Source organism: Daldinia loculata, assembly GCF_022478755.1.
Source record: "Daldinia loculata strain CBS 113971 unplaced genomic scaffold F4817scaffold_7, whole genome shotgun sequence".
NCBI classification, from domain to species: Eukaryota; Fungi; Ascomycota; class Sordariomycetes; order Xylariales; family Hypoxylaceae; genus Daldinia; species Daldinia loculata.
The window spans coordinates 447,203-458,398 of record NW_026054861.1 but is presented as its reverse complement, the minus strand read 5'-3'; the positions used below and the strand labels follow the sequence as shown (position 1 = coordinate 458,398).

General features: G+C 48.6%; 4 protein-coding genes across 4 annotated transcripts; 3 read left to right on the top strand and 1 right to left on the bottom strand.

The window, feature by feature from the left end:
• Positions 1-1,166: 1,166 nt before the first annotated feature.
• On the top strand, positions 1,167-4,217 carry F4817DRAFT_312835 (uncharacterized protein; the record flags this gene model as incomplete). The annotated part of the gene is made up of 5 exons (XM_049300176.1): positions 1,167-1,382; positions 1,461-1,595; positions 1,710-2,042; positions 2,097-3,586; positions 3,647-4,217. The coding sequence occupies 5 exons, from the start codon at positions 1,167-1,169 to the stop codon at positions 4,215-4,217; spliced, it is 2,745 nt and encodes a 914-aa protein (XP_049162200.1).
• Positions 4,218-4,565: 348 nt separating this feature from the next.
• F4817DRAFT_327814 (uncharacterized protein) lies at positions 4,566-6,825 on the bottom strand. The gene is made up of 2 exons (XM_049302087.1): positions 6,053-6,825; positions 4,566-5,986 (listed from the first exon to the last, which is right to left on the bottom strand). The coding sequence occupies exons 1-2, from the start codon at positions 6,483-6,485 to the stop codon at positions 5,019-5,021; spliced, it is 1,401 nt and encodes a 466-aa protein (XP_049162199.1). The 5' UTR covers positions 6,486-6,825; the 3' UTR covers positions 4,566-5,018.
• A 171-nt stretch (positions 6,826-6,996) lies between these two features.
• F4817DRAFT_261809 (uncharacterized protein) lies at positions 6,997-8,837 on the top strand. Its single transcript, XM_049299305.1, has 2 exons — positions 6,997-8,712; positions 8,760-8,837. Exon 1 carries the CDS (start codon positions 7,104-7,106, stop codon positions 8,442-8,444), a length of 1,341 nt encoding a protein of 446 aa, XP_049162198.1. The 5' UTR covers positions 6,997-7,103; the 3' UTR covers positions 8,445-8,712; positions 8,760-8,837.
• F4817DRAFT_261810 (uncharacterized protein) lies at positions 8,838-10,763 on the top strand. Its single transcript, XM_049299306.1, has 5 exons — positions 8,838-9,338; positions 9,409-9,481; positions 9,625-9,824; positions 9,899-10,084; positions 10,159-10,763. The coding sequence occupies exons 1-5, from the start codon at positions 9,184-9,186 to the stop codon at positions 10,334-10,336; spliced, it is 792 nt and encodes a 263-aa protein (XP_049162197.1). The 5' UTR covers positions 8,838-9,183; the 3' UTR covers positions 10,337-10,763.
• Positions 10,764-11,196: the final 433 nt, after the last annotated feature.

Sequence of the window (11,196 nt, the reverse complement as noted above, 5' to 3'; positions counted from 1 at the left end):
TGAACTATATAGGTACTTAACCTATATGTATCCAAGTTGGTTAGGCCTGTCTCTGCAATGCACATGTACCTAGGTATTTGTAGAAGAAGAAAAACCTAGGTGCATTAGGTGCATGTTTGTGTACATCACATGCATCAGTACGGCATAACCGGTGCTCTTATTATGTTGCATGTACCTAACCTAACGGATCTGAACTTGCCGTCCCGAGAGCAAGTACGACCAGGCAGTAGCGCCTGATAAGGTAGGACGTGGGATTGATGCAGGCATACATGTATTGTGGGCACCTACAGTACCCAAATAGATAGGGGGGCCTAGGGGTCATTCCCAAAAGCTAGAGCTGTCTTACATTGGTTAGTGGTAGGAAAGAACGTCTAGGTCATTAACCTTTGGAAAGACCGACTTCCCTCGTCCTATTCCGTTTAGTTTAGGTAGGTACCTACCTTACGTAGTTACCTAGGTGATTACTCCCCAATCGTTCCTACTAACTTACATGCACTTTGGGTCCGCAGTGAGTGTCCATCTTTTCCAATTCTCTCTTCCAAACTTCATCCTCCAGTTCTTCACCTCTTCCATCCACACCAAGCTCACAACCAACGCCGATCCCAAAGCAACCTGCTATCTACCATCTACATCAAGTCTTGAGGTATTGTTAATTCCTTTCTCTGTTCCAATTCCCATACATCATTTCTCACAACTGCAGCCTCTATCAATACAAACCCCATCACGTCGCCGACGCGACTTCTCAACCCTAAAGACTCAGTTAACCTTGTGACCTAACGTTGTTTGTCGAACATACTCATCTTTCAAAACTTCATTCCGTGTGAAAACTGCTGGCTCTTTGCCTTCTTTATTTGTGTCTCGTCGCCGACCTCACTAAAGTGAACCGTCTCGTTCCTTCTCCTTGCCTATGCAATATATTGTTGTGCCTTATCACCAATTACTTACCCACCTCTTATCGCCGTCTCTGTTATTGTGCCAACTAATACCGTGAAGGGTCTTTTGGGAACATTTTGTCTACGTGTACACAACTTCAAGGTAAGTCCTCTACGACGCGTCTTGACATGTTACTAGACGCGTCTTGTCAATTAACAAGATTGCAACGTGCCTTTAAGCAAAGATGATGAACACCCAGATAAAGGCTAACATCTCTAAGGATAGGAAACATCATGTCTAAGGTATCTGTGCAGCAAGACCTTGTTGCCGAGCGCGTTTCTGAGGCGCTTCGCCACGACTTCCCAAAGTGGGTAGCCGAAAAAGAAGCACGAGACGCCGCAGCTGCCCAGAAAGAGGAAAAGGATACCGAGTTTTTCTTGGTGTCCAACTGGGCATTCCACCCAGACGGACTCCAGGAGTTCACTAGTGAACTCCGACGTACCTTCCAAGTAGGTTTCAACCCTTATTCAAAGTTGCTTCGCCGAGAAATATACTTGTATTAGACAGTTTGTTGATATAATTTATAGGGACTTCAAGTCTCTTACGACTTGAAGACTTCTTGGGTGAAGGTGAAGTGTTTGACCGCCGACGAAGCAGAGGTTATGGCTGCTTGCCAATTGGTATTGGACAACATAGCCCAACGAGAGCTTGCTGCCGGATTGGTGAGTATTTCCCCTTCTTATTTCTTTCTTTTCCATGATGTTTTATTTCTTTTATTTTTAATTTTTTAAAAAAGGTATGTTGCCTCTTGATAGTAGTATCTAATATGCATATAGTCTTTCAGCAATAAGGTTTTCCCTTATCAGGGATGGAGTGCAGACGCCCATTATGCCGGTACACCGGACATCTCGGAGTTGAGGCTAGCCGCTGCACCTCCCGAAATCCAAGCGGCTGCTTCCAGAGCGCTATGGAAGGTCCCTGAGGGACTTCTTAGAAGAGGTCCAAATCCTTTGAGACTAGCAACGGCCGAGGTATTGGCCAAGTTGCAACATATCACGGGTTGTGCCCTGGCATTGGAAAGCGATGGGCTTGCAGTATTTATCGGAGGTGAATCACTCCAAGAGATAAATGTAGTGATACGCAAGCTAGACACTCTTGCTAGATATGCCGTGAGTTTTATTAGTCCACTACTATTGCCACGGATAAAGTCTAATATTTCTCAGGGGTCGCCATACCAAGCCGATACCCGCTGCGAGAGTTTCATTTATGCCGAGGACAAACAGCATAGTCCTGCGGCATTTACTTACATGGCTCATGGAGGGCCAACAATCCTAAGGACTTTCTTTCTCGACCGTGCGAAATATGAGTTGGCTAAAGGGGTTTCCGTATACGGAAAAATGTTTGAGCAGGGTGTTGTTGTGGCTTTACCACGTACCGGTTCTCAACCAACCAAAGGCCCGGCAACTATCACGCCGGCTATATCACTCAGGGACAGAAATGAACCATTTAAGGCATTCTTGCCGACCGTATGGCGCTACGAACCGAAGGATAGAAATTACGGCACGGATAATGTCTTATTCGACCTTACAAATAACCCGGAGGTTGCCTCTTGGGTTGTCCAGGTGCCCAAACCAGAGTACAACCAATCTTGGGAACTTTCTGAGCAGCCTTCTTACAAGCATCAGAGTCCCGCGGGACGGCCTAGCGTAAACCTGGATGATGAGAATGTTCGGCTGGTAAGCCAGATGTCATTTAATACCCCAACAGAAACGGTTGTAGAACAATCTTCCCGTACCCCTAATAATTTGGAGATACTTTCAGCGGAACAGGACCTTATCGGGTTCGACCAGCAACAAACGGAAGAGCTATCAACAAGTATCGACAAAGAAAGTGAGAAAATAAGCATCACTCAGTCAGGAACACAAGCCCCTCAGCATCCACCGGCCTCTGAAATCGAACGCGATGACCCATTCATTAAGTTATGGAAGGGTGTTCAAATAGGAGAGCTCCGCGTGGAACCCAGCATAACGCCCCCGCCTCGACGCTCTACCATGAGACAGCAGGCAGGCCGCCGATATGATGATTCTCAAATCCGAGGATGCCCACCTAGTCATGAGCAAGTGCATAAAGGGCCGGATCCAGATCCCGAATTGACCCAAGCCATCGCAAAGAAGCTCGTCCGAATGATGGGCTCTCTGGAAACTTTCACTGGTAAGGTGTCTTTGAAAGCTGAACTAGGGCGTTTCTGTCTCACAAAGGTCAATCGCAACCATGTGTGCTTGAAGGATAGCGCTTGGGAAGATAAGGTCAAGTCACTGCAGGACATGAAGGAAATGTTGGATAGACATCACGTCCGACCACGAGATGTGATATTCACAAATTTTCTTACAGGAGATGGCGAGGATGCGAATTATATCGCATATGCTGAGGATAGTTCTAAGCAAAGACTATGGGCGCTCACTACTCGTCACACTGTCTATGAGATCCACTGCCGCGTTAAGACAGCAGACGAAAAGGTTCACAAGTTCACATTGGAGGTCGACGCCAAAGAATTCACCTATAGAATCTATGGACTGGGCGGTGATTCTTGCGCTGTCTTTGTGCATTGTCCCAAGAGGATGTGGGACTTCCAAGTCACTCTTACCAAGTTGCAAGACCTGGGCCTAACATACGGTGACTTTGCAGAGGACCTTATTAACAGCATGCGCGTCATGTAAGTTTACTGGTACTGATCCATTTAATCTATTACATCTTTGCTAATGTCATGATATAGAAAACAAGACTCCGGTATACCGTTATTGGAATTCATTGTGAAGGGAGTATACCAGGCTGAGATACTGCTCGTCCGAACCCGCAACGTTGCGTCTTACGCGAGGAACGGAGGAAATATTCAGCCCTTTTCCGGCGCCTGTGGTTCGAAGTCATCAACTACGAAGCCATCAACTACGAGCGTACTAGAGATCTGCGAGGTACATGACATGGCACCAAGGATTATCGGCAGAGAAAATGACAATGTGACTATCCTGTTTGAGCAGTACAGTGGAAATCAGCAACGTGGTCAGCTACCAACCTGGTACGAAGTCTCATTGCAATCCAAGGTGATCAACGAGGCACTGCAGCAGAACCGAGACCTCGAAATGGGCGAGGAAGTTTCTTGGACACCTCAGCAGCTCCAGCAAGCTGGGGCATTTGATGAAATTATCACATCTGCGATCGAGGTGGTAAAGAATATTGATGGAGTAGGTCACTGGGGAGATAACTTACTGGGCGCAAAAATCCACAAGATGCCCTCTTCGGGAACAGAGACATATTTGCAACCTCCAACTTCCAAACCGCCCGTCTGATAACGGAACACTCAGCCAGGCAGGGAGTATGAACGGCCGGCCTTAATTGTGATCGTGAAAATGTGTATGATTTGGTGAAAGAGAATGTTGGCATCTGGATCGGCGTACGGACTGGCTTTTGCTTCATGGTTATTCTACTTTTCTTTGTGCGAAATGGCAATTCCTACTTCTTGTTCGAAACCTTAATACGATATCACTCAGATGGTCCTTGACTAATGTGCCAGACCGCATACCTGTTAGCTGGTTTGTTAGGTAGCTGAATTCCAACGGATCATATATTCGAAGTCCGCTTACAATGCAAATTCATACTTTACGAGTAAAATTTGGCACGAGGATGCAGACATAAATGCTTATAAATTTCTATGATGCTTGACGTCGCCAGCTTCTAACTAGTACTTATTCCAATTAAGTTGTGATATAGTCTAGGGCTTATTGCTAGCAGGTTAGTAGAGACTGGAGAATGAGCACCTGCGCTACTAATAGGTATTCTTTTGGTGAAGTACACATACATGAACATACAGATGCATATACACAAGGCATATCTCCTCCCATCCCACCCTTTTCCCCAGGACCTCGAATAATCTGTCCGTGTTTCCATTTCCTACATAGATCTAGCTTGGGTCTGTACTTGGGTACCTAGGTACCTAAACTAAAACTTTACCAGCGGATACTCAACCAGTCATACCCTTCTTTCTTGGTCTTCTCCTTTACGCCCCCTGCATCTTCTGTTTTCCTCTCTGCCCCTCTTCCAATTTCTCTTCTTCCCCTTAGCATTACCATGTCTTGACCACGACTGCTCCCCTAGAGCGCACTTAGGTCCAGCGGCACGCTGCTCCCGCGACCGGCTCGGTACTTGCGGGGCCCGCCTTGGAAGGGTCGGGGCTTGGGGAATTCGCTCTCGTCCTTGAAACGCCAGCGGCTGTCGTGGACGATGTACCGCTCGCCTCTGCTCGCCTCGCGCGGGCTGGGTATCGCGCTGCCTGTGGGGGTGGGGCTCGGGCTCTTGCTGGTACCGTTGGGGACTAGCGTGTATGTGCTCGGGTCTAGCATCGAGCGGAGATTCGTGCCGGCGCGCTGGCGATTTGAAGGCGGATCTCGCGCTACGGGAGGTGGTGTTGGCGCGGAAGACGGAGGGAGAGGGGGTAGTAGGCCGGTAGGAGAAGAAGAACGGCCTCCTGTTGCAGTTGCACGCATCGCTGCTTGGACTGCGATGTTTGGTGATGTTGAGCTAGAGGGTGGTGCTGACGGCGGTGGAGGAGGGGGTTGTGATCGCGTTGTAGTAGGGGGTGGTCTGGGAGCCGCGGCTGGAGGAGGCGGTGGTGGTGCGGGTGCTGATACTGGCGGCGGAGGTGGTGGCGCTGGCGCGGATGTTGGTGGTGGAGGTGGAGGTGCCGGCGGCGCTGGAGCAGATGAGGGGGGAGGTGGTGGCGCATGTGAGCCCGGTAAGGGAGGAGGATGAGACAGGTGAGAATGTGATGGTGCGGTTGAGGGTTTCCTGGACCCGGGCGGAGGCGGCGGCTTCTTCCCTATCGGCGGCGGGGGTCCTTTCGAGGATGCTGCTGATGCCATCGAGCTCGGTCTTGGGACATCGCTGATCGCCTTTCTTAGAGTCGCTACCGAGGCGTGAGAGACCGTAGTCGGGGGTGTGGGCACTGCACGAGCTGGAGCTGTTGGTACGGCGGGGGCGGATCCGACAGGCGGTCTCGGTACTAACGGCGCTTTCGGGCCTGACGACTCTGTGTCGTTTAGATATGATGCGTTTTGGTTTGCTACATATACAGTAAGTAATCTTCGTCGCTGAGCTTAATAGGACTGTAGGACTGTGGGATACTTACCTCCTGTATCTACACCTCCACCTCGTTTCTTTAGCTTCGGCATGCCGCCCACAAATAAACCTGCTAACTGCGGCGCCGGCTCTGCCGCTCCGCCGCTATTATGGTCATTGTTGCTCGCTCTATTTACCGGGACCGGTGGTGCGAGGCCGCCCGGAACGGCTGGAGCCCCCCTAGGTATTATAGGAACAGGTGGCGCTCCTCCAGTGGGCATTCCGCCTCCTCCTCCTCCTGACGCCTTCGCTACTTGGGGAGCAGAACGATCATTCGTAACGGCCTTTCTAAGGGCCCTCCCTTTCGATATATCGCTAAGTAAGGCACCTCGGCCAGCACCAGCACCAGCAGCCGGTCGTGGCAGTCCGCCAGGTGGAGGGGGAGGAGGCGGTGGCCCTCCCATGCCTGGGAGCGGCGGCGGCGGAGGTGGTGGAGGAGGCATCTCGGAGATTGGGCTCCGGCTCTCTTGGTATGTCGAAATACTCAGTCAAGCAGGCGAGATAGAGGAGCGTGTATCGGGTCGGTGAGGATTGTTATAAGTTGAGGTCTGAAGTAGGCGTCACCGTGCGTGTATCGAATTAATAAGAATATGGTAAATCGGTATAAGTGTCTTGGTTAAAGTGAATTGATGTATGTTCTGGTTTTTTCTTGACTGCTATGGGTATCTTTTTACTTCAATGTAAGTAGAAGGGGTGAGAGAGGCGGTTGGTACGTAACGACGCGAAATGCAATTTGCTGGTGCCTTATCGATGGTTTAGGAGGTAGGAATAAGTTACAAGTCATAAGTCATTGGACGTCGTTGGAATTGCTGGAAACATAAGCTTTTCAGCCGCGCGTTGTCGTCACATTTGTGGCGCAGGCGCTGATTGCCCCACCTCATCTTGGCATTGAAGCATAGGTACCTACATATCATTTGGAATATTGCATGTGACGAGGAAGATAAGAAACGATAAGTCACATCTCTTATTACCGAGTCTCATTATCGAGCCTTAATTGAATCCCTCTTCCCGACAACCAACGTAAGGTACACAGTCTCCTACGTATTATAGAAATCACAGCAATGCCTCGACCGGTCGCTATCCCGCGACCGCAGTCGGTTTGCCAGATTTGCGATTCTATCATCACTCGCCGTTTCTATTCTACAAAACCCGCATTGAGCTCTCATAATACTACCCGGCATCGACCGCAAATAGTGCAACATGCCCTACGAGCAAATGCAGCCCAGAAGGCCCTCCTAGCCTCTACTGTATTGCCAACTAGAAAGAAGATACTAGAGACCGGCAACACTCGGCATACTCTAGGAGAACATGATAGTAAAATCAGGGCAACACCTAAGACAGCAGCAAGCGAAGAGCTATCATCTGTCACTAATATGATGACTTATTTGGAACGAAGCAAATCAAAAGTACTCTCGAATAAACGCATACCGCCAGAAGCGGACGTGAGTGCTGCTCTCCTGGCATGTCGCGTAGTGGCTGATTATATTATGGACGATGCTGTACAACCACAAATCGCTCATATGATAAATGAGTTTGACTCAGCCGCTTCTGAGCTACTTTCGCTGGATAGCACAAGCAATCCCAACTTCCCCAAGTCCATAAATACTGCCACTGCCACTATAATGGACCAGGTCAAGCAGATCATCGATAGGATATCAGATACTGCCTACGCGGTATTAGCTCACCCGCCCGTCTTCATAACGCCAGAACTGCTAGAAAAATATGTCGATGTGCAAGCACGTCTAGGCAAACCAGAAACACTCCCCCAAGTCTTTCAACTGTATGCATCAAAGCCCATGCCCCGTGAAGGAGCGGGGTCTATCAGCTACGCAAAGCAGAATCCCAACAAGGTAGCAAATGCCATTGAGCCTAATGTGATCGAGAAAGCTCTGGACACTGCAATCGAGGCTAGAAACCTAGATGCGGCAGTTGGAATTATCGAGAATACCTATGCCACGAAAGCTTTCATCCGAAACAAGCTCTTACGCAAGGCCCTACTGCCCGTGGGGACCTTCGCGGCAACACCGTTGGCGGCATACGTGCTTGCGACGAACTTTTCCGATCTTCAAAATAGTATGGACAGCGCTACTGCGACTAATGTTGCGTTCGCTGGTATATTGGCCTACGTAGGCTGTACAACGTCGATCGGCCTCGTAGCGCTAACTACTGCAAACGACCAGATGAAGCGAGTGACTTGGGCTCCGGGAGTACCTTTACGGCTACGGTGGATAAGGGAAGAAGAGAGGGCTGCGCTGGACAAGATCGCTTGCGCGTGGGGATTCCAAGAGAAGTGGCGCCAAGGCGAGGAGGAGGGAGCGGATTGGGATGCCCTGAGAGAGTATATCGGTCAGAAGGGAATGGTCTTGGATCGGACGGAACTAATGGAAGGGATGGACTTCTAGTAGATCTAAAGCCCATCTATTCCTTACAGAATTGCTGCGAGCGTTGAAGAATCCACTTTGTGGTTTACCAAGGATATCCACCAAGATGAGATAACAATAGTTTAGAGCCGGATCTGCTCATCTAGCAACGATCTTCATCAAAACCTGGTCGCGACGTTATTCCACCCCACCGCGGACGTCGGAAGTGAAAGCCAGCGAATCTATGTATAGCGATACGAGCAGGGGCTATGTGAACAAGAAAGCATGGCAAACCTATTATTGTTATTAGGTTTGCTTGAACTGCCTGCTAAAACTATCTATGTACTAATTGCACAGCCTCCTAACCTACATCACTACTCGCATATCGGCCTTAAGGAAGAGATAAGCTATTCAATTTCTAGAGCCCAACCTACCTACATGTAAATATTAGGTACTAACATGTGCGGCTGCTCTCTCGGCGTATAGTCATCATGGCTAGGCAACGCATCATAGGACGCTTCGGCCGTACTTAGCGTTCACCTATACTTTGTCTCTAGCTTTGAGACTTCATGTCTTTGCTCGATTATATCAGGCCTTTGTCCTCTCTTCCCTTCTTCGTAGTCACTGAAGATGTTGGAATAATCTCTCTCATCTAGATCTAAGCCATCTCTCTCTCTATATATATATCTTGACAGCAGAAGTGTCTTCTATTTGCCGTCATTAATTCTCACTATTTTCTCACACGCTACGCAGCCCGTCTACTGTTCATCCCTATACCAAGATGGGCGGGCAGTTTACACCTTTCGACCCCTTGAGATGCCCTCACTACGCCCAATTTGCATCCGGTCTTGATAGAATGCATTTCGACGGCATCTACTGGACGCTCTTTTTTCTGGTAATCGTTATCCTGTTTGCTTCGTCGTGGGTTTATCAATCGTACGTGATGCAGTCTTCTAACCCCGAGAAGTTGAAGTGTGACTAACTAAGATCGATGCTCGATATATAGGACGATGATGTATCGAGAAAAACGAGGGTACTGCGAAGATGAATTCCGGCGGAGAGTTAAAATCGGTCTTGCTGTATGAACCGCTGAAACACCTTTCTCCGCACTTCCAGTCTACCTTGGAAGTCAATACTTCCAACTCAAGCCAGTTAAGGGTGTCTTCTCTTAAGATATGCCCAAGCCCCTTAGAGAGATATTTATTGACTCTTATTACCGCAGTGGTGTACGCTACTATTCTTAATCGCAGCCGTCTTCCTTGTTATCGAAGTGTTCGCGCTTCTAGCACTACAATTCTGCGACGGCGAAGACCTCATGGCTCTATACTGGTCTACATGGACGATGCTACAACTAGGCTCCGAGATTGCCATTCTCGGTGTTGTACTGGCGCTGTGGCATCATCTCAGCGACATCCAGCTTCCGTAAGAACCCCGGACACGTTTCCCTAGCTTCTCGTTTCGTGGTGGTTTCTAATTAATTAATTTTTTTACTTTAGGCTTTGGGCTCTCGCGCTAGGCACCCCTGTTCTAGTTGTCGCGGGATTCGGACATGTTATTCAAATTGCGTGCCGGATGTTCTATAGGCGCGCGCGAGCCCGTAGACGGGCCCGAAAGGACGCCGACGATGCCGAGACGGGCGAGGCAGGCAGGAAGCGGGAAGATATCGACTCTCTTTGTCCAAGGTAAGTACATACTTGAATCCCGTGTACCTCTTTTTATCACTGAATCCGATATCTAACCGTCCCTTTTTCGCTAGCGCTAAACCAGAGCACGAGCAAAACAGCCTCCGGGAAAACGAACTATGCATGTACTTCGCGATGGACGTGGGCGACGACGAACGCGTAAGGAAGTGGCCGTGTTTTGCCGGGTTGTCAAATGGCAAGTCAATTATCCGCCTATCTACGTACTCGGGGAATTTTCCGAATTCATCTTAATATTACTTCTAAGCCGGGGCATATCATTACCACTTCTTTACGTAGTAGAAGCGCTTAACTCGCTTTTAGTTGTTAGCGACTACTTAGACGCCGTGGTTGAGTATTGCCCGGATAGTATCAGGAGTATGTACCTCCTAGAAGTTGGTGGCATATTGAGGCTCAGTACGAGCATGGTAGCTCTAGATCAATGGGACCTTTAGGTTCTACTAATCCATTAGGTAGCTTCAAGGCAGATATTCACCTAATAGTAAGCGATACTTGTCGTTTCATGTTATGTTGACGTATAAGTGGGAAGACGGGAAGATGACAGGAAGATGCGTCCGGACTATCCCGCAGAGATCGTCTCCTAAAGCTGAACCTACTTAGATAATGATGGAAGTTTATTTGTACCTAATGCTAGCTGGCTAGTCGTCTTGTCGGCCGAAACATGCATGCAGATTCACGACTCGAATACGATAATTATGGTTCACGTAAATCACTCGATGCATTTGCATTCTACGTATATGGCGTTTGTCTTTAATTGATATTCAAAGCTACCTGGATCGTGTACTACCCGGCTCTTATTAGACGATCGACTCGCGGTTCATAGTCCAGATGAATTAGCAGAAAGCGTCGACTGTCTTATAGCACGTGGCTTTCCAATAAACGAAAACGAGAGTGAATACTTCTTCAGTGGCCTGCTTCATGCTGCGACGAACTTTGAGTCTGAAGAAACTTTCCGAAAAGTCTTGAGCCGAAAGCTTCGCTTAGTGTTTACGCGTCATATTGAGAAAGTGGGATAGGCGAGCCTATTAAGATGAAATTCACTGTTGAAATTTGTCTTTTTGATATTGAGAGTATGACATGATTGATGATTCAAC

Bases quoted from the DNA above. Each gene is read 5' to 3' on its own strand.
- F4817DRAFT_327814 (XM_049302087.1), bottom strand. From the start codon at position 6,485: ATGCCTCCTCCACCACCTCCGCCGCCGCCGCTCCCAGGCATGGGAGGG. The intron at 5,987-6,052 runs GTAAGTATCCCA...CTGTATATGTAG, and splicing joins TGGAGGTGTAGATACAGGAG to CAAACCAAAACGCATCATAT.
- F4817DRAFT_261809 (XM_049299305.1), top strand. From the start codon at position 7,104: ATGCCTCGACCGGTCGCTATCCCGCGACCGCAGTCGGTTTGCCAGATT.
- F4817DRAFT_261810 (XM_049299306.1), top strand. From the start codon at position 9,184: ATGGGCGGGCAGTTTACACCTTTCGACCCCTTGAGATGCCCTCACTAC. The intron at 9,482-9,624 runs GTATGAACCGCT...TTATTACCGCAG, and splicing joins GAGTTAAAATCGGTCTTGCT to TGGTGTACGCTACTATTCTT. The intron at 9,825-9,898 runs GTAAGAACCCCG...TTTTTACTTTAG, and splicing joins CTCAGCGACATCCAGCTTCC to GCTTTGGGCTCTCGCGCTAG.